General features: G+C 43.7%; 2 protein-coding genes across 3 annotated transcripts in view; one reads left to right on the top strand and one right to left on the bottom strand.

Annotated features, from left to right (window-relative positions):
* Window positions 1-22,761, top strand: part of LOC146577685 (protein NLRC3-like) — a 98,052-nt gene that overhangs the window by 31,771 nt on the left and 43,520 nt on the right. The gene's annotated exons all lie outside the window — the stretch shown is intronic.
* On the bottom strand, window positions 4,858-7,194 carry LOC146577687 (uncharacterized). The gene has a single exon (XM_085269752.1). The coding sequence runs from the start codon at window positions 7,192-7,194 to the stop codon at window positions 4,858-4,860; it is 2,337 nt and encodes a 778-aa protein (XP_085125878.1).

Raw genomic sequence — 22,761 nt, 5'->3', positions numbered from 1 at the left:
TAACAACAAATATAAAAGTAAAGGAATCACAATATATACAAGAAGGTAAAGTACCTTTTGTTGGGTTGACACTGGCAACATAACTAGGTTCTTCACGTGGACACTGATGCTGATCTGCAGACACTGGGGGGAAAAAGAGATTGAAGAATATTTACTTACTGAAATTCTTTGGTGAAAACAAGTTGTGAGATAAAATCAATGGTTGTGAGAACACTGACCACGTGGCAACTAGTACTTCGACTGGATGATGGTCTTTGAGGAATAAAATCTCCCTGTCTGTCAAGGGCGGCATCACTTACATTTTGATTAGATACCTTGAGTTTGTAAATGATCAGATTACATAATTGGAATACAATGTATCCAATTCAGGGTTGCAGGAGGATGAAGCCTATCCCAGCTGATACAGGACAAAGACAGGCTGCCAGTTTATTGCAGGGCTAACACGATATGTGTAACAGAAAATCCACTTAAATGTTTGATATTTCTTATAATAATCATAATTATGACTATTATTTAAAGGTTTCTTTAAATAATACATTTTGATTTTTTATAACCTCTAAAATATAAACCTGAGCTGTTTCAGATTCTGACCTCTGACCTCACTGCAGCTCCCTCTTGGAAGTACGTCTGCTTCTTGTCTACCCCCAGTGATGACCGCCTGCCCTTGATATCACGTACTGTACCTGAGGAACAAAAAAGGACAAACACTTGCCTTCATTTAAGAAGTACATTCATACAGAGGTAATCTATGGAAACACACTAGTTCACCCTTTGGGAGAAATCAGTTCCTGTGAAACATTTCTGTAAATGAACATCATGTGGAGAATGAATGAAATGAGTTCTTCAGGTGACTCAGCAGTCCCACACTGACAAATGAAATCTAGTTAAACTATTAAGCATATTTGCTCTTCTGAAATCTGTGTTAAACAACAACAAACATAAATTAGTAACAAAAATACAGCTGAGTAGAGGCTTTACAAACCACCAGCAGCCATAATGCTAAATTTTAATCTTCAAATGTTTCTGAGCCGTCTTCAACCTGCTTTTAACACATTAAAGTCCCACAGTCAATGCAGCCTGACTCAATCCTAGATGTTCAGCACACAGAGACACAGAGGTGCCGTTTAAAGTTTAGTGATAACCTGAGTCACTGATCATTTGCAGTATTACAGAGTCTGGCAGTCTTTGCATGATGTCCACGTCACTGTGAGTTTCTAGCTGACTCTCAGGTGTGACAGGTGTGCCAGCAGGAAAGAGTAATAATAGCCTGCATCCTGAGGTTTGTCATGCAGGATTAAAGCAGCCAGGCTTTGTTCACACAGCTAGGATTGTATTTTACACTGACCCTGGGTCAGTATAAGTATCATACAGTTTAAACGAAGCACTGAAACTTGCACATATTTATTACAGATGCACTGAAGCTAATCGAGATATTTGCTGTCAGTCTGTGGCTGCGATTAAACACTTTACTGGAAACTTTATTAACTAGTAACTTCATCAGTCATGACAGAAGCTAATATTTCTGTGCTAACATCGTTTAAACAGTAACAGCTTTCCTCCAATATAAGCTAACGTTTACACCGTAACTTTAAGCTAGCACCATAAAGACGGTAAAACACGTAATAATATCTACAAATGCATCTTAAAGCTGTTATATTAGCACTCGGTGTATTACTAACATAACCACATTAACATTACTGACACTCGCAGACTTTTAATAGTCATTCTATAAATGCTGTCCGTTTAAATGGTCTTACCTGGTGGTCCATATGGTCCATAAGTGAAGCAGAGGGAGCCTGACCATGCGTCACACGTTTGACGAGTTGGGAGTGAGAACGTGTTGGGCTATAAGGAACACACTCACTTCCTGAGCCCTGGGCAATAAGAGACGTTTTGTGTTTTATGATTTATTGATATGTTTGATCCTTTCTGAGCTGCGTTAATGAAGCAGTCATTAGAGCACCATGTCCGCTAGAATAGTTCTGTAGTTTGATGCTTGAGTCGTTGCAGACTTGTTGAAACTCCCTCACCCGTCAAAGCAGCGTCTTTGTTATTCGCGTCCAGCAGATGGCAGTGTTTCACTGTCTGACGGCTGTCTGAAGCTTCAGCTGGATTATCCGTTTGCTATGTTTGCCATGTTACAGTGGGGAGGAAAAACTCCTTTTTAACAGGAATATCTAGACATGAGTGATTACTGCAGTGGGGCACTATCTGTGCTATCTATAAGAAATGTTAGCAACAATAAAACTCTGAGGATCAGGGCTCCATTTCACTCCAGTGTTCAGTGGCATTTTAAAAGAGTGAATACCGACGCTGAATGTCTTTGTAAAGCAAAAGCACTTTGTTAGCCTTTACAGAGCAAAGCTATGGATCAATGTGCAGTGAAGAAAAATCGAGGTGGCCAGTCTGTCCTTTCCTAACCAATCACAGAGCTCCTTACATTGTTGCGCTGGAGAATAACTAAATATAATATAAAGATGATATTGAAAATAATCTTTTGTAGAGTCACTACTTAGTGGGCAGAGGACAGTTATCACTTTGCTGGATGCTTTAAAGTCGCATGTTCTGTATTTGCTGTATGCAGATTAGCAGGATATTAACAGATTAACAGCTTTTATTAGACTTCATATGATAATCAACAGTGAAGTGTTTCTCTTTCAGTGTTTATTCTTGCTCATTGAATGATCTCTGTTCAGATAATATGCTGCACTCATCTCATGTTTCTTTAAATACGGCATCACTTGTCCAGCTGTCAAACGCTGAAAGAGTTACAGTTTCACCACTGAGCACTTTGAATGGTTATTCTTTTATTTAAAAGCACTTATTCTAGCTGCATCATCAATACGACAAAAACAGTGACTTCAACAAAAATTTATCTAAAAATATTTAGGGGGAAATGTTCCTACACCCCTCATGTAAATGTTACATCTCCAAAAGGGAGAAATAATCAGAATAAGGCGTAATCATTGTCATGATAATAATGACCATGAAAATGAAACTAGGCCTACCTTTAGTTCAGCACACTCAGTGTTGCATAAAGACATGCGAACATGCCATCATCCATTCTGGAGCCTACTTTTAAAAAGAGAGAGCTGTTTATTCTGGCTGAGTAGCAAACAGAACCAACCATGAAAACCTAAACTGGGAAAACACTCGGAAACCTTGAACACTGGGAATATGGAGACACAGGGGTAGGTGAACCGACACTGACAAAGGACAGAGGAAAACAGAGACAATATATATAAGACAAGAAGTAACACAGACACCCTTTTCGGTGACAAAAATGAGAAAATATCCAGTGAAAGGCAGTTCTCTTGGAAAAACTGCCTTATTGATGTCAACGGTCAGAGAAAAATGTCTGATAGGAAGGCAACCGTAGCTCATACAACCATTTGTTGCAACCAAAGAATGCAGAAGAGCGTTTTGGTCAGCTAAGAACAGGAAATTGAAGCTACAGTTCTCAAAATTTGACATGAGAAGATTGGATAAATGTTGCCTGGTCTGATGAGTCTTGATTTCTGCTCTGACATGCAGATGGTCGGGTCAGAATTTGGCATAAATAGCATGAAAGGATGGATCCATGCTGCCTCATGTCAGCTGTGCAGACTAGTGGTGGTGGTGTCACTGTGGGGGGGAGGGGCGGTATTTTCTTGCTGAAACGTTACATAGTGTGTGTGTGTGTGTGTGTGTGTGTGTGTGTGTGTGTGTGTGTGTGTGTGTGTGAGAGAACAACTTGAAACAAACTGCAGCAATAAGGGCAAACTAGTGCACAGTTATGTTTACGTGAGCGTTATTTTGTATGCATTTGTACAGTTCCATAACTGTGAGAATACATTGATAGCATTTAACTCTAGTAACAGGCATTTGTACCAGTAAGCATGAAAAAGTAGGGAAAAGAACTAGTATGTAAGCACTGACTAGTACTGTAAAGTATATGTGTATATAGGGCAATCGTGGCTCAAGAGTTCACAGTTCATCCTGTAATTGGAAGGTTGCCAGATTGAGCCCCGCCTCCGACAGTCTCGGTCGTTGTGTCCCGGGGCAAGACACTTCACCCGTTGCCTACTGGTGGTGGTCAGAGGGCCCGGTGGCGCCAGTGTCCGGCAGCCTCGCCTCTGTCAGTGCGCCCCAGGGCAGCTGTGGCTACAATGTAGCTGCCATCACCAGTGTGTGAATGTGTGAATGACTGAATGTAGTGTAAAGCTCTTTGGGGTCCTTGGGGACTAAGTAAAGCGCTGTACAAATACAGGCCATTTACTGTGCGTGTGTTTATGCTCAAGTGTATGAATAAATTAGTCAGTTTTAAACAGTTGCAATTTAAACAGTAGAAGAGTGGCACTATATTTATATATTTATAAAGAATTTCAAACAACAATTAATTGATGCTCAAAGCAGGTTTATTTAATTAATATCCAGATTTCCAATTAGTTCCCAATTCATTCAGCAGCAAATCACATCACCACTCACTTCAAGGCTGTATGTATTATTGTAAGGTAGACCCTACAATAGTACATACAGAGAACCCAACAATTCTATGACCCCCTATGAGCAAGCACTTTGGCGACAGTGGGAAGGAAAAACTCCCTTTTTACAGGAAGAAACCTCCGGCAGAACCAGGCTCAGGTCGGGGCGGCCATCTGCTGCGACCGGTTGGGGTGAGAGAAGGAAGACGTTTGTTGTAGGTCTGATTGAAGGACTGATGTGATGGTAAGTTGTCTGCTGCTCCGCTTTGAATATTGAGAGATTAGTTGATGGATTTCAAGCCAAATTGTGCCCAAGTTTAAGACCATATTCATTGGTTGTTTTTGTTGATGTTATTGTTTTGGGCTTTTTTTCCACAAGAATTTTCTAGCTCCCCTAGAATTCTGGCCACCCAAACGATGATTGCTGCTGAGAGAGCACAAGGTTTTGTCCCCCTGTACTATTCATGTCAGTGCAGGGGGTTCTCCTTGAGAGGCCAGGGTCGAAAAAGGGATGCTTCAGAACCTCCGAGGGTGTTATGCGCTGATTTGCATCCAAGGCCAACATTTCTTTGATTAGCCTTACAAATAATGTTTGGCCATTTTCCGGTCCTCGCCTAACCTTCAGCAGTTGTTCGAGGTCATCGAGACGCTTAAGTTTTATATATCGAGTTTCCTTGGATCGATAATCTGTCTCGTATTGAAATTGTTCTTGGGTCTTAAATGTCCAGCGCTGTTCGTTGTGGTTATCCTCGATGAAATAGCTGTCAGTGTACAAGCCAGACTCTAGAAGATGATCTGGTAGCTGACCCTGGGTTTCAATTATGAATTTCAAAACGTCATAATCGTCTTCCCCAGGATAGAGAGGCACCCCTGTAGCAAGCTCCACAGCTACCAGCCCCAGAGACCACATGTCGATTGCTTTGTCGTATGGAATGCCAAGCATAACCTCAGGTGCACAATAACCAATTGTCCCCACACGGTCACCAGGAATCACTGCAGAAGCAGGACATGCGAGGCCAAAGTCTATGAGTTTGACTTTGACGGGAGACTCACTGCGGTTCACAACCATGATGTTTCCAGGTTTGAGGTCAGCATGCACTATTCCCACAGAACCCAGGTGGAACAGAGCATTTGCGAGCTGATGCAAAATTGGCCTGAGTTCTCTCATTGGGAGACCTTGGTTATTCCGGTCCCCAATGTAGTCCCACAGGCTTTGGTCGAGGAGTTCGAAATTCAAGCAAATGCGCTCTCCATCGAGGAAATAGCCGTTCCATTCGACAATGTTGCACCTGTCTGGATCCAAGCATCGTAGCTGCTCCAGGATGAAAATTTCCAGTTTTGCCTGGAGCAGAATTTCAGGGTCGCTCTTGTTGACTTTAATAGCAACCGTTTTGTTGTTTTTTGTATCGCGACATCTGGTTACCAAACCAAAGCCTCCTTCTCCAAGGAAGGCCTCTACCACGTGGTGATCTCCTAAAATGGTCCCTTTCGTTATTTGAAGATCATCTTCAGAGGCAGATGGGTTGGCTGAGGTGTTGATGTCTCTTTTTTGAGGAAATTCAACTGAGTTTTGGAAACTGCAGCTGAATTTTTGCGATCCATGACTTTTCCAGCTTGAAGGCTGCTGAGAGAGCACAAGGAGTTCTCCCCCTGTACTATTCATGTCCGTGCAGGGGGTTCTCCTTGAGAGGCCAGGGTCGAAAAAGGGATGCTTCAGAACCTCCGAGGGTGTTATGCGCTGATTTGCATCCAAGGCCAACATTTCTTTGATTAGCCTTACAAATAATGTTTGGCCATTTTCCAGTCCTCGCCTAACCTTCAGCAGTTGTTCGAGGTCATCGAGACACTTAAGTTTTATCGATCGAGTTTCCTTGGATCGATAATCTGTCTCGTATTGAAATTGTTCTGGGGTCTTAAATGTCCAGCGCTGTTCGTTGTGGTTATCCTCGATGAAATAGCTGTCAGTGTACAAGCCAGACTCTAGAAGATGATCTGGTAGCTGACCCTGAGTTTCAATTATGAATTTCAAAACGTCATAATCGTCTTCCCCAGGATAGAGAGGCACCCCTGTAGCAAGCTCCACAGCTACCAGCCCCAGAGACCACATGTCAATTGCTTCATCATATGGAGTGCCAAGCATAATCTCAGGTGCACAATAACCAATTGTCCCCACACAGTCACCAGGAATCACTGCAGAGGTGTTACATGCGATGCCAAAGTCTATAAGTTTGACTCTGACTTGAGACTCACTGCGGTTCACAACCATGATGTTGACAGGTTTGAGGTCAGCATGCACTATTCCCACAGAACCCAGGTGGAACAGAGCATTTGCGAGCTGATTCAAAATTGGCCTGATTTCTCTCATTGGGAGACCTTGGTTATTCCGGTCCCCTATGTAGTCTGACAGGCTTTGGTCGAGGAGTTCGAAATTCAAGCAAATGCGCTCTCCATCGAGGAAATAGCCGTTCCATTCGACAATGTTGCACCTGTCTGGATCCAAGCGTCGTAGCTGCTCCAGGATGAAAATTTCCAGTTTTGCCTGGAGCAGAATTTCAGGGTCGCTCTTGTTGACTTTAATAGCAACCGTTTTGTTGTTTTTTGTATTGCGACATTTCGTTACAACACCAAAGCTTCCTTCTCCAAGGAAAGCCTCCACCATGTGGTGATCTCCCAAAATGGTCCCTTTAGATATTCCAAGCTCATCTGAGCCGAAGGATGGGTTGGCTGACATGGTGTAATGTGTCTGTTTGCGCTGTGGATTGGTGAGAAACAAAACGGAACTTGTTTTGGTTTCTCTCGTAAATTGCTCTCAAAACTTCTCGAAAGGGTTTTAGTTGCTGCAGGTCAACGTCCGTTAAGCATAAAGTAACAGGTGAGCGCTCCTATTTATGGGTTTTGGGATCAAAGCAAAGTTATGACGTCAGAAAGGATCAAAGCAAAGTTACCGCGTCACAAGCGATCGAAGCGATTCTAATATGTGCGCATGCGCACATATGAGAAGGATCGAAGGATTCTAATATGTGCGCATGCGCACACGTGCTTGCTTGTGTAATATTGTTCACACTAAACTTGACCCTAATCAATTTAATATCAGTCAATCAAAGAAAATGTTAGTTTTGGAAAATTTTAAAATGACATAACTGACAGTTAAAACATTTTTTGTTCATGTATTTGTATTTGTATTGTCTTCGGGGTTTTTTTTGCATACCATGTCAAGCTTTTCTGTATATAGTCATGTCGTAGATTTCGGAGCAAACAAGAAATTGAATTGGATTTTAATATTGCAGTGCTTGGATTTCGGATTTGGTGCTTAAAACTTCTTGAAACTGTAACCGTATTTCATTCACCACAAATAACTATCTGATTGAATAGTTTTCTTATCAGATAGAGAAATAAAACGAGTCGCAAAGTCTAAAAGCAACATTTCTCTGCCTGGGCTGTACCTCTGCACGTTAGTCTGTTTCAGTGTGTGACCCCTCACCCCCTCCCTGATCAGTCGGGGGTGAGTGCGCTAATGTGCCTGGAGGCCGTTTTAATGAGTGTTTGCTGGAAAACGAAAAATACAAGAAGGATTTGTACGTTTTCACAACGGGGGAGTTTGCGTAAGTACTAGTAAATAATTTTCTCGAGTGTGTACGTTACACATGTTATTTGTTTCAAATTGGTATTATTATTTTGCTAGCTAGCAAACTCGCGGGATAAAGGATTGAAGTGCACTCAGTGCGATACAATACGGTGGCGCTATTCTAACAGTTAGTTATTGCAGGGTAACTTGTAGAATATGCTGTGAATTGAACCAAGATTACACAGCAGTAGCAGTAATACGAGTTACTTCCCTCAAGTGAAAGCGTTAAACGTTAGCCCGATGCTTAACTAGCCAACGTCAGGCTTTCTGATTGAAGGCTAAAAGCGACGTTGTCACCAAGTAAACAGAATATTGATGATATTTTTGTGTATCGCTGCAGCCTTTTCAAGTATTAACCTGGTGTCTTTGGGAACAGCTTAGGGGGAAATGACGGTAATATGACTGAACCATATGGGAACAAAGAATAAGCACTTTTTTGTGCTACCGAAGTTTCCTCGCTTTCATTCAAAATCTGTTTCTCATTAAACAATTGAAACATAATGGCTTCAAGCTGACATTGAGGCCTGTGGGGCACTATCAGCCACTGAGACAGTAGACAAGTGACTATTTCACACTTTAAGGCTGCCTGTTTATTTAAGGGAGATGAACATTATAACTGTACATAATAATATCAATGATGTAGAGCTGGGCGATATGAGATTTTTTCATATCACGATATGTTTTTTTCATTTCAGGCGATAACGATATCTATCACGATATAAGCCAAATAACTATATTTGTAAGATTTAAATGTGCCGTTGCTCACAAGTAAAATGTGAAATAATCAGCAGCTTGTTTTTATTTAAATATTTATTTCCCATAATAAGTTCAACAGGGTAGATGTACTTAAGGAACATGAGACTTTTTCAGATAAATAAAGGCAAATATTGCAAACTACACAAAAGGCAGCCGCTAAAGCGTTTAAGTTTCAAAATAGAACAAACGAAACAGACTAAATTGTCAATTCCACTTAGAAACAAAATATTAATTCTAAAAATAAATCTTAGTTTGTTTTACAGAAGAACAGACAAAATTGACTAACTTTTGTCAATATCAAATAAACTGAGAACTAAAAGGAAATTCTCAATCTCTCCTTGTTGTATAGCTGAGCTTTTCAAACAGTTTTAACAGTTACTTTAGTCTGACAAAAGCCGAATGACGAATTAGCGCTTCCAGTCAGAGACTGAGGCCACGTCCACACGTACACGGATATTTTTGAAAACGGAGATTTTCCGTTTTCGTTTTAAAAAATAATCCGTCCACACATAAAGGCAGAAATGAAGGAAAACGCTGCTATGAACATGCCAAAGCAGCAGGTGGCGCTAGATTCCTAACCGTGCAGAAATGTTGGCCAATCAGAAGTCTAGAAGCCTCGGTGGGAAAAAGTAAACAAAGCTGCGGCATAGAAGCAGAACCGAGTCGTATGTGTGGAGGGACAGTAACTGTGTGTATATGTAAGCATTTAAACACTGCAGAGAGTAGAATTAACAGTAACAGTATTGTAGAAATTCATTTCACCGAAACAATAACGTGGCGCACAGTGTGACGCATGCACCAGTTTATTGTATTTCCAGACTTGCTTTCGGCACAATTTACAGTGCACGCTACTCTGTTTTTTGTCAGACTTGAAATAGCCGAAATACCTTCACACTACAGAACTTCTATGGCTCTTCCGTTCGACAATCTCTCCGGCATTGGAACCATCATCTGTTTTCTCTTTGGTCACGCTCGGTTGATTTTTCTAGTCGGCACACTCATTTCCTCCATTACCCGCTGGCTGCTTCCCAAACAAACACACGTGCGGCTTGGCACTTGTGCTGTACGTAACAAGTCACGCGACGTGATGCTGCGGCTGTGATTGGTTCGGCTCTGCGCTACTTAATTTGGATTGGCTGACCTTTTTTTTTTTTTTTTTTTTTTTTTTTTTTTAAGAGGACAAGAGCGGCGAAGTCTATCGCGATAGTTTAATTTCTCTATCGAGTAAAAGTTATATCGCGATACATATCGTTATCGTTCTATCGCCCAACTCTACAATGATGATAGATTAAATAAATGGGTTTTTGAAAGACGCTTGTGCATTTTTAAAGTCTAAAGTGTTGAATTGATCTGAGTATGTCATCTGTTCAAAGCCTCTCCCAGTCAGTGCTGTTCTCTATGCCTGTCTTACTCTACATGATGTTATTAGCACAAACACTTTAAAGGTGATAATTAGGTCTACAACAATAACACAGACTGCAATGTAGTTAAGCGTCTTACAGTTAGTTTTGAATGAATGAACTTAAAAAACAACACAAGCAAAGATCTGTCTCCTCCTGTTTTTTGTGTCACATAAGAAAGAAGCATCAATATCTGATGAGAAGACTTATTAATTTGGCCTTTCACGTGGTCTTATTCAGGTGATGCGAAGTGAAATATGCATCCTTTTTATGGTAATGTGCTGGAAAATGTTGAAAATGGACATTAAACGTGCTCACAAAGTGCTTGAATTTGACCCTGAAAGGTGTATGAAGCCAGAAAAAGTCACACTTGGAGTAAAAACCTCTCATAGCAAGTTAATGATATTCAATTGATTTGATGCTTTCAGCACAAAATTTAGCCACACAGTCAGGACAGCGTCTGATTTACCTTCATCGGTAAACGTGTTTATGCAGTACATAGTAACAGTGTGGCTGAGTCCTCTGGTTCAAATCAGTTCCAGTACATTTGGAGATGTAAGTCTTAACCTTTCACATGCATCGGGAAGGAAAAAACATTTAATCTTCACAGTACTGCCGAAGTGCAGCGATACATTGTGAAGTGCACATTTCCATTTCTCATACAGTACCGAGCAAAAGTCTTGAACCACCCCCTTATTTTTTCGTGTTTTGCCAGGTCAGTCTGTGTTAACGGTGTTATTAACTGCATTCTTCAACTAAAGAAGTGAGAACAAATGATGTGGGCTTTTGTTTTTTTGCAATAGGCTGCAAGTAAATGTGTAAAGATACAATTTAAAATTGGTTCTTTGTTAAGTTTTCTGGTCCTTTCCGTGACTTAGGTGTCTGTTTATGTTTGAATGTTTCAGAGATTAGTGTGAAGGGTCTTAACAGACAAAAAGTGGTCAAATACAAGCCCTGGATTAAAAATCAGAAACACTTTAAAAAGCCTGGAGAGCTATTCCTTAATACCACTTTAAAGATTACAGGGAAGTCCGGATCCCTGGAAGCAAATGAGGGATGGCTCAAGACTTTTGCACAGTGCTGTACATGTCATGTTCCCTGTTTTATAGCTCAGCTCAAACTGACACGTTCTCACTAACTGCTTCTCATTTTCTCCACAGTAAACTTTGACCACTTCCAGATACTGCGGGCCATCGGGAAAGGAAGCTTTGGAAAGGTAATGCAGCCTCCATTTTTCACGCCACTTGTATATTGTTTGCCCTTAATTACCCACCACGGTCGTCATCTCTAAAGAATCAGTGCAAGCGAAGCGAAATGTGCTGGGATTACACTTCAGTTCTCGTGTGCTGCTGTTATTTAATAACAGTTATAAATGCAGCTTATGTAATTATTTCTATAAAGTCAGTTAGAGGTGAGCCGATTTCTATTTCATCTCACTCAATCTAGGTGGGAATTTTGACCCCACGTCTCAATTTAATTACAGAGCACATTGAATGTCTGGATGAGACTTCAGTAATGAATTCAGGACTGTGTGTGTGTGTGAGATACACAATTGGGGCTGCAGAGATTGGAATAGTTTACCTTCATTTTAAATATCACTGCCCTGTGCACATTGTCGGCTTTAAAATTCAAACTTAAAGAGTTTGTAAGTAAACTGGCTGAGATGAGACAGACGATGCACCGGGTCCTCGTCTGAGTGCTGGCTTTCAGTTGTGCTGTCTCTGTTGCCCAGCCATGCACACACAGACACTGTGCTACACTTACACAGTGAGACAGATGCTCACAGAGACGTCCAGATACATTTTGTCCTTGCTGGAGGTCATCTTGTGTTTTTTGGCCCACTGTAGCCTCACACCGAGCTCCTGCTGTTTTTTGAACACTTTAACAGCACCAGTCTTTAGCTTCCTGTTGAACACACAGTGGGGGGGTGCAGGAGGTAATAAATCAAGTTTGATTATCCTAATTTATAGCTGTCTTTATGTTAAGGATTAAAATAAAATTCACAAGAGGAAGGTGTTGGTGTGTGTGGTTGGGAAGAGAAGGGCGAAGTTAGAATGAAGCACAAACAGAGGGAGGTGTTTGCCTCTCGCTGTAGCGCTGTGAAACACGATCTGTAGATTGCAGCTTGTGTAGGTGCTCCAAGAAAATGGGTTCATTGGCATGCAGCACTGTAGATGTGCACGTATGCACTCGCGAAAGAGAGAGGATGCTTGTGTTGCTGAGCTCGTTCTTGCACAGCGGGGAGATGTGAGGTAGGTTGGGGCTACCTCATAACTGCCCGCTGTGAGGCTGCCAGATGGGAAGAAGAGGAAACCGCCTGGTTGTCCTGAAACGCTCGTTTTCCTCTGCTCACTTTTCATCTTTACAATCTCAGCACTTGGGTGTGTATCTTCTTGCAGTGGGCCTCTCAGTTTCATTCTTATTCATAAGCTCCTCTTTGTGTTATTTAGTTTGTACCTGAAAAGTCTAATTTATGCCTGAGTACACAAGTACAAATAAAAGGAGTACCACGTACTTTAATGGGTCAGCTTGGGTCCAGGCCTGAATTAGAGATAATGTTGGGCTGTTTTAGGTCTGAGCCACTAACCTGACGAAAACGCAACACAACTGCTGGTAAGTGCGTGTTGTTTAAAACAGATAGTTGGAGAGGCAGGTCAGTGCTTTTAAAGGTTTATCAGGTGTCAAATCATTTTATAGATGGGAAATGTAGGACTGTGCAAAAGTTTGAGCCACACCTTAATTCTAAGATATAACTTGCTGGGTAATGGGAAACGGGTGCAACAGTTTAAATTTGAAAAGTTTACATGAAAATACAATATAAAAGGCAAAAACAGAGTTGATATAATGAGGTAATGAGCTTGAGCATCTTTATCTTCAGCACGCCCTGAACTCTCTTAGGCACATTTCTTTGGAATTCCTTTAAGTAGTCTTCAGGAATAGTTCTCCGAGGTTCTTTAAGTACATTCAGAGCTCTTCTTTCGATATCAGCTGCCGTTTTGTTCCATTCTCTGCCGAGATGATCCCACACGGCTCAGGTCAGTCCATGAATGATGGTGTTTCGATGTGTTTAGTAAGCTGCTGCCGATCAGACGCTTTCCAGATGGTATTGCATGGTGCATCAAAGTCTGGTGGTACTTTTCATAATTCCATCGATTTTGACCAAATCCCCAACACCCTGGCTGAAATGCAGACCCAAACTATGGCAGAGCTGTACAGTAGTTTACAGGTGGTTGTAGACATATTACCACAATTTGAACCAGAACTGTCAAATTTTGGTTCATCACTCCATCAGACCTGCTGCTACTGATTTTCAGTCCAGTTCTTGTGTAATTTGGCATCCCTCAGCCTTTTCTCCCTGTTCCCTTCCTTAATAATGGCTTCTTGACAGCCACCCTTCACTGACACCATGAGATGAGGCTTTGGTGAACACTAGATGGATCAACTGAAGGACCAAGTGCATCTTTCAGGTCCTGTGTCAGGTGTTTGCTGAATTTTTTTTGACATGACTTTCAGGTACTGTTCCTCCACTGTAGATAGATTTTTCAGCTTGTCCCCTTTTTTTCTGTCTTCTACTTTCCCAATCCAAAGAAATTAAATAGTGTGTTTCTGTGACAGGTTGCTAGTAACAAAGTCCCTAAAGATAAAATTTAAAATTGGTTCTTTGCTAAGTTGTGTGTTTTGTATTGTATTTGACAACTCGGGTTTGTCCCCTTGAGTTAGGTTAAGTGGTTTAACCCCCCCAAAAAACAAAAATATCGCTCTGAAAGCGATCAGGTACAAAGACTGGACTGAAAATGGGTGAAAAAGCAGTTAATGTCCAAAGAAAAACTTTAAATGACCTTCAGAAAGTCTAAAGAAAGGAAGAAGAAGAACATCTGGCTCAGTACAGGCAAAATATAAAGAACTGAGGAGAGGCTCAAGACTTATTCACAGATAATCAATCAAATTAATCAAGCGTCATCTGGAAGCATCCTCCTGGCTGTAAGAGCGTCTCGTTTTTGTCTCATTAACTGTCTGGTGGCACTCAGAGTAGTCTGCTGTGACGGGGACCTCGAGGACTAATGTTACAGGGAAATCATTAGGAAAGTGCTTTGGACTGAGCTTTACTGAAATCTCAGTTTTCCCCCTGTCGGAGAGCTCCACCACCTCCACCCCTCCTCCTCCTATTCTTTCTTTTTAAACGTCAGTGCAGGTACCGTCTCCCTCCCTCCCATCCCTGTATTTTTGTTACATAGAACTTAGTGGCTGTGCTCACTGTTCAATTCAAGTTGGTTTAAGAGAGATGGTAGTTTAAAAAACACAAAAACAAGCTGTTTTGGTAAAGCAATATATATGATCTCATTTCCAAATAACGATTTAAAAAAGAAAAAAGAAAAAAAAAAGACGACGACTATTGTACCGCATTTTGATCCGGGACGTACTCTGCATGAAACCAGGCGCTCACTCTTCCTGCTCAACAAATGACAAGGGCGGAGCCTTATACCACGTGATACAGAAGCTGTGCCGTGTGATGCTAATATTAGCAGGGAAAAAACAACGGAGAGCACGTCGGGGATGATGAGAAAGTGACAGGAGAAAATCCGTCCCGGTCAACCACCCAAACATCAATAACGGGAACCTTATACAGCGCTTCCCTATACCCGTCGAACTCTCGCAGGCACAAAGAAATTACGGAGGCTATCACTTATCACCTGATCAAAGATATGGCTCCCATCAACACTGTGCAAAACGAGCGATTTAGAAAAATGATCAACACCCTAGACAAACGCTACACAGTGCCGTCCCGCAACTATTTTTCTATTGTTGCACTACCTGCTCTATACACGCAGTGTCGAGCAACGGTGGAGACGGAATTTCAAGCAGTACAACATTTTGCGGCAACAACAAAACGTGAGACATTTGTTGTTTTTATGTTTATTTATTGTTTTTATGTTCAGTCTCAACTGTTACGAAGTTGATGTGCAATTAATAAGCGCAATAAATATTTATACTGGAAAAGAAAATCGTTGCCCCTGGTGAGAGGCGGCGGGCTGGGGTGGGTATTCTAATATCCCCTCGGCTTGCTGCCGGTACGTTGGGGTTTTTCCCGGTGGACGAGAGGGTTTGTTCCCTGCGCCTTAGGTCGGGGAACGGGTCCTGACTGTCATCTGCGCTTATGCGCCGAGTGGCAGTTCAGAGTACCCAGCCTTCTTAGAGTCCCTGGGGGGGGGGGGGGGTGCTGGAAGGTGCTCCACCTGGAGACTCTGTTGTCCTGCTGGGAGACTTCAATGCTCACGTGGGTAACGACAGCAAGACCTGGAGGGGCGTGATTGGGAGGAACGGCCTCCCTGATCTGAACCCGAGCGGTGCTTTGTTATTGGACTTCTGTGCTAATCACAGTTTGGCCATAACGAACACCCTGTTCGAACATAAGAGTGTCCATAAGTGCACGTGGCACCAGGACGCTCTAGGCCGTAGGTCGATGATCGATTTTGTAATCGTATCACCAGACCTGCGACCACATGTTCTGGACACATTCGGGTAAAGAGAGGGGCTGAGCTGTCAACTGATCACCACCTGGTGGTGTGTTGGATCAGGTGGCGGGGGAGGACGCTGGACAGACCTGGTGCACCTAAACGCGTAGTGAGGGTGTGCTGGGAACGTCTAGCAGAGGCCCCAGTCCGCGAGATCTTCAACGCACACCTCCGGCAGAGCTTCAACAGCATTCCGAGGGAGACTGGGGACATTGAGTCCGAATGGACCATGTTCAGCGTCTCCATTGCCGAAGCTGCTGCATTGAGCTGCGGCCGCAAGGTGGTTGGTGCCTGCCGTGGTGGTAATCCCCGAACCAAATGGTGGACACCAGAGGTGAAGGGAGCCACCAGGCTGAAGAAGGAGTCCTATCGGGCTTGGTTAGCCTGTGGGACTCCGGAGGCAGCCGACAGGTATCGACAGGCCAAGCGGAATGCGGCTCGGGCAGTGGCTGAAGCAAAAACTCGGGTGTGGGAGGAGTTCGGAGAGGCCATGGAAAAAGACTTTCGGACTGCCTCGAAGAGATTCTGGCAAACCGTCAGGCCTCTCAGTTGGGGAAAGCGGTGCTCTACCTGCACCGTGTATAGTGCTGGGGGAGCGCTGCTGACGTCGACTGAGAAAATTGTCAGGCGGTGGAAGGAATACTTCGAGGACCTCCTTAATCCCACTGACACGTCTTCCGAGGAGGAAGCAGAGTCTGGGGATGAGGGGAATGACCCGCCAATTTCCGGGGGCGAGGTCACTGAGGCAGTTAAACAACTCCTTGGTGGCAGAGCACCTGGTGTTGATGAGGTCCGCCCCGAGTTCCTGAAGGCTCTGGACGTTGTAGGGCTGTCCTGGTTGACACGCCTCTGCAATGTTGCGTGGAGATCAGGGGCAGTACCTGTGGACTGGCAGACCGGGGTGGTGGTCCCCATCTTTAAGAAGGGGGACCGGAGAGTGTGTTCCAACTACAGGGGGATCACACTCCTCAGCCTCCCTGGGAAAGTCTATGCCAGGGTGCTGGAAAGGAGAGTTCGTCCGCTAGTTGAACCTCGGATACAGGAGGAACAATGCGGTTTTCGTTCTGGTCGCGGAACACTGGACCAGCTCTTTATCCTCTCGAGGATACTTGAGGGTGCATGGGAGTTTGCCCAACCAGTCTACATGTGTTTTGTGGACTTGGAGAAGGCATTCGACCGTGTCCCTCGGGGTGTCCTGTGGGAGGTGTTGCGGGAGTATGGGGTGTCTGGCCCATTACTACGGGCCATTCGATCCCTATACAACCGTTGCAAGAGCTTGAGTCGCATTGCCGGCAATAAGTCGGACTCGTTCCAGGTGGGTGATGGGCTCCGCCAGGGCTGCCCTTTGTCTCCGGTTCTGTTCATAATTTTTATGGACAGGATTTCTAGGCGCAGCCAAGTGGCGGAGGGCTTTCGCTTTGGTGGCCTCAGAATCTCATCTCTGATTTTTGCGGATGATGTGGTTCTGTTGGCTTCATCGGGTGAGGGCCTCCAGCTCGCACTGGAACGGTTCGCAGCCGAGTGTGAAGCAGCAGGAATGAGGATCAGCACCTCCAAATCTGAGGCCATGGTTCTCAGCCGGAAAAGGGTGGAGTGCCCACTCCGGGTCGGGGATGAGTTCCTGCCCCAAGTGGAGGAGTTCAAGTATCTCGGGGTCTTGTTCGCGAGTGATGGGAGAAAGGAGCCGGAGATCGACAGACGGATTGGGGCTGCAGCTGCAGTAATGCGGACGCTGCACCGGTCCGTCGTGGTGAAGAGGGAGCTGAGTGTAAAAGCGAAGCTCTCAATTTACCGGTCGATCTACGTCCCTACCCTCACCTATGGCCACGAGCTGTGGGTAGTGACCGAAAGAACGAGATCGCGGATACAAGCGGCAGAAATGAGCTTCCTCCGAAGGGTGGCTGGCCTCTCTCCCTTAGAGATAGGGTGAGAAGTTCGGCCATCCGGGAGGGGCTCAGAGTAGAGCAGCTGCTGCTCCACATCGAAAGGAGCCAGCTGAGGTGGTTCGGGCATCTGACAAGGATGCCCCCTGGGCGCCTCCTGGGTGGGGTGTTCCAGGCATGTCCCACCAGGAGGAGGCCCCGGGGCAGACCCAGGACACGCTGGAGAGATTATATCTCTCGGCTGGCCTGGGAACGCCTTGGTGTTCCCCCGGATAAGCTGGAGGAGGTGGCTGGGGAGAGGGAGGTCTGGGCCTCTTTTCTTAGAGCCTCTTCGCGACCCGGCCTCGGATAAAGCGGATGAAGATGGATGGATGGATGGATGGAAGAAAATCGTGAGAGAATCGTGATCTCAATTCTAAGCCAAAAAATCGTGATTCTCATTTTATGCAAAATCGTGCAGCCCTAAATCAGATCATCATCCATTGTACGTAAAATGTACAGCTTATTGCACCAGCAGCATCTGCTCTTATATAACTATCATTAGCTTACATTTTTAAGTGTTTCAGGTATGTGCTAACTAAAAATAAAGACAAGATGATAGTTTATTCAATTTTAATGAAATTTGCAGATTGTTTCGGTGAAGTTTAATAACCTCAGCCGTCTGCTCCTTGCTATCTAAAATATAACAGGACACCGGAGTATATTCTCCAGCATCTCACACTTCTGATAATCAGTTGTCTGCTTGACGTTTACTCAGCTGTGTAAAAACTATAACTTTAATCTTAGCCAAACCGATTTGCTCAGGGACAAATAAAATACTAAAAAAAGCCAAACAATAACATTTTTAAGTTATCTAAGTGACTTATATCATGTTTAACCTGAGTAGCGAAAGACGGCGGTGGGTTTGAAAACGATTTGCCGGGATTCCGGTGTTCTCACCGGCTCTAATGAGCCTTGCTCCCGGCTAGCTATCGAGCTAGTGACTAACAGACGTCTCTGAAAACGTCGGAGCGCTTTTGAAATATGTGGTGTCTTGATAAACTGAGCAGATATTTGAGGTTTACACAGCTACACTCTCGCCTGAAAACATGTTAAACGTTTATTTTGTGACCCAGAAAGAATAATAAGAGTAATATTAAAACTAACTAGCTGCCGCCATTGTTGGAAACTGAGCTGGGCTGCGCTATGAATTCTGGGACACAGCTTCTTCTTCTTCGGGGTTTAACGGCAGCTGGCATCCTTGTACATGCAGTGCTGCCATCTTCTGTTTCAGTCCGTTATTACACTCTTAAATCCTACTACTTATTCCTGCGTCTTTTGTGATCTTACAAAGCTTCAAACGACGATTTTGATAGTCGACGTAATCGTGACTAGTCGACTAATCGTGGCAGCCCTAGTGTGCATCAGACTTTTGCCCCCCTCTTCTTTGTCACTCCAATGTTCTCAGCTCAGGCTGCATAGGAAGCTGGCATTTCTCTTGCCGGGCTTATTAAAGCCTGTGCTTTAGAGCTCTGGAGGGGGGCTAACACTCGAGGGGGACATGACAGTCATTGGCAGCGACAGCAGTTTAGTGACAGCTTCCTAATGTCAACAGTCACATGGACAGGTAAACATCTAAACGGATAGAAGAGAGGTGGATGGAGAGAGACAGGGAAGGTCATAAGTTGTGGATGAACTCAGCGTGCGGTTCCTGCGTCTTCTTTCCCTGCGCCGTGCAGCTGCTTCAGTGGGAATAAATCCTCATTAGGATGGAAATGGGAAGGCAGACTAACAGAGACGGCTGCTGGAAATGAGTGGGAGTAAAAACGAGATGGAGATGAGGGAGTAGATGATCAAACCTTCAACGTTTTCAACTTTTTTTTCTCTTTTTTTTAACATCCGTTGGGCTCCCAGACGGCCAATCAGTCCTTCTGTCTGTAAAGACTGACAGTAGCTGCTTTTTACTTCTCATCCCTCCCTTCTTTGCACCTTTCAAAACCAACTCTCGTCTTTACTGCAGGGCTCTAGACTAACTTTTTGCCATGGGCGTACCGGTACACAAATTTTATAATAATTGATATAATATAATGTGTTTTTCTGGATACACTGTGCTTTTTCAGCATTCAAAGATTGATGACACCGTGTCAGAGCACTGGCTATGAATTTCAGAAGGATCAGGCCTTAACTTAACAGAAAAGTTAGCAATAGTTCTTTTCCTATTACAGCTACATCCACTTCTGTCGTGCCTAGGCTGCTCACTAGGGCTGAGTATCATCACTGATTTCTATAATCCATTCGATTCCGGTTTTCAAAGTCCCGATTCGATTCCACTTAGCCTCAGACAGTCAGAAATATTATAACTCTGATCATTTATCAGTACTGACTTCATCAGAATTGTGAACATCACAGCAGATGCCTTTTGTGTGAAAGTAACTGAGAATAAAACACAGAAAAACATGAAGGAGATTTTCCTGGTCTGGCTTTTTATAGCAGATAACCTTAAAAATATTCTACAATGTTCTGCATATGAAGTTTAAATTTCTTCAGTATTGAACAACAGAAAAAATAGGCTTTCTTGTCCGAGGTCATTTAAGTGAAAAAAAGAAAAAGACAGCAGCCACAGCGCTGTAAACAACGGTAGACTGGTGGGTAATAAGCGAATGAATAATACAGAAAACAGAGATTGGAGACGGGAAACTGTTCTTGAAGTACAGAGAGAGATAGAGAGAGAGCTAGCTGTGCATGGAGTGTGATTTTAATAGTCGTGGAAGCAAAACAGCAAAATTAATGACATTGATCAAATGTGAAGCGCAGTTTGCTGCTTCTTTTGCTGCTGGCTCTGAATTTTGGTTGGAGAGACAAAACCTGCAGCTCAGAATCAGCGCAAGAAGACGTAATCGCAGCGCGGACCGGACGCATCAGGATCGCTAAGCTCCGACAGCGTGTCCGTCTACGAGCCGTCGGGTGAGAAAGCCGAGAAAGACAAAGCTGATTCTGATGCGTCGGTCCGTTCTGTATTTACGTCTTTGTGTGGAATCAGTGTACCTGCTCTCATTTACACGGATTCGCATTTGCGACCAAATTGGTTGCACTCTAGAGCCCTGTTACTTGATGAAAGTTGGTTTTGCAGAGTTAATCTTGCAGCTCAGCCACAGCATAGCCCTCAGCAACCAAGAGCATGCTAGCAGGCCGTTGTTATTATGTTATTACTGTGCTTTTCGGAAAATAAGGCACTCTAAAAATCAGTCCTTTGATTTTTCTGGAAATTGACAGTGCTCCTTATAATCCGGTTTGCCTTATGTCTCTACCAGCTTTGCACATCTACAGACTGAAATCTTTGCCCATTCTTCTTTGCAAAACAGCTCCAGCTCAGTCAGATTAGATGGGCAGCGTTTGTGAACAGCAGTTTTCAGATTTTGCCACAGATTCTTGATTGGATTTAGATCTGGACTTTGACTGGGCCATTCTAACACATGGATATGTTTGCTTTTAAACCACTCCATTGTTGCCCTGGCTTTATGTTTAGGGTCGTTGTCCTGCTGGAAGGTGAATCTCCGCCCCAGTCTCAAGTCTTTTGCAGACTCCAAGAGGTTTTCTTCCAAGATCGCCCTGTATTTGGCTCCATCCATCTTCCCATCAACTCTGACCAGCTTCCCTGTCCCTGCTGAAGAGAAGCACCCCCAGAGCATGATGCTGCCACCACCATATTTGACAGTGGGGCTGGTGTGTTCAGAGTCATGTGCAGTGTTAGTTTTCCACACAGAGCATTTTGCATTTTGGTCTCATCTGACCAGAGCGCCTTCTTCCACATGTTTGCTGTGTCCCCCACATGGCTTGTGGCAAACTGCAAACGGGACTTCTTATGGTTTTCTGTTAACAATGGCTTTCTTCTTGCCACTCTTCCATAAAGGCCAACTTTGTGCAGTGCACGACTAATAGTTGTCCTATGGACAGATTCCCCCACCTGAGCTGTGGATCTCTGCAGCTCGTCCAGAGTCACCATGGGCCTCTTGGCTGCATTTCTGATCAGCGCTCTCCTTGTTCGGCCTGTGAGTTTAGGTGGACGGCCTTGTCTTGGTAGGTTTACAGTTGTGCCATACTCCTTCCATTTCTGAATGATCGCTTGAACAGTGCTCCGTGGGACGTTGTTTCTTTTTGTAGCCTAAGCCTGCTTTAAATTTCTCAGTAACTTTATCCCTGACCTGTCTGCTGTGTTCTTTGGACTTCATGGTGTTGTTGCTCCCAATATTCTCTTAGACAACCTCTGAGGCCGTCACAGAGCAGCTGTATTTGTACTGACATTAGATTACACACAGGTGCACTCTGTTTAATCATTAGCACTCATCAGGCAACGTCTATGGGCAACTGACTGCACTCAGACCAAAGGGGGCTGAACACACACCCCACTTTGCAGTTATTTATTTGTAAAAAATGTTTGGAATCATGTCTGATTTTCGTTCCACTTCTCACGTGTGCACCACTTTGTGTTGGTCTTTCACGTGGAATTCCAATAAAATTGATTCATGTTTGTGGCTGTAATGTGACAAAATGGGGAAAAGTTCAAGGGGGCCGAATACTTTTGCAAGCCACTGTATGAATCCTGGTTGTGTTTACTGACCTGGAAACGATTTTATGTGCACGGCGCTCGAAAATCTGTCAAATGTTTTAGTACGACTTTGCTAAGCTACGAAGCCGCACCGCTTGATGGATTGTTGGAGCATTACGGCTATCGTAGGCAGGAGCCTCGCGGAGTGATACGTACTGTGCTTCAACATAATATTACTGTATTGTGTGTTTGTTTAACCTCTTTTTAAGTTTTGTGGATATTATACATGGTTGTGCTGAGGATATGTCGGCCAGTTTCCACTGGAAATGCCTTTTGGTTAAACTGTCAGCGAGGAATTTGCATTTGCACTGTTACATTTTTATATAAGTTTAATGCACATGAAAAGCAGCTGCTTATTTAAGTGAAAATACATTGATTGGTTTTGTTTATTTTTTGCACAAATGAAGTGGAGTTGTAAAGTATTTTGTCTCGTGTCAGTTATATCGTTATCGCACATTTTCAAATTTATATCGTGATGAATATTTTTGGCCATATCGCCCTGCTCTACTTCTACAACACGCCTTGTGTAGATGAGT

The sequence above is a fragment of the Mchenga conophoros genome, linkage group LG3, assembly GCF_057382185.1.
Source record: "Mchenga conophoros isolate Kocher_MC1m ecotype Shallow Benthic linkage group LG3, M_conophoros_male_GT1.1, whole genome shotgun sequence".
In the NCBI taxonomy this organism is placed as follows: domain Eukaryota; kingdom Metazoa; phylum Chordata; class Actinopteri; order Cichliformes; family Cichlidae; genus Mchenga; species Mchenga conophoros.
The sequence above is the reverse complement of the archived record's forward strand: the minus strand, read 5'-3'. Positions and strand labels throughout refer to the sequence as shown.

Coding starts and splice junctions, on each gene's coding strand:
- LOC146577687 (XM_085269752.1), bottom strand. CDS start 7,194: ATGTCAGCCAACCCATCCTTCGGCTCAGATGAGCTTGGAATATCTAAA.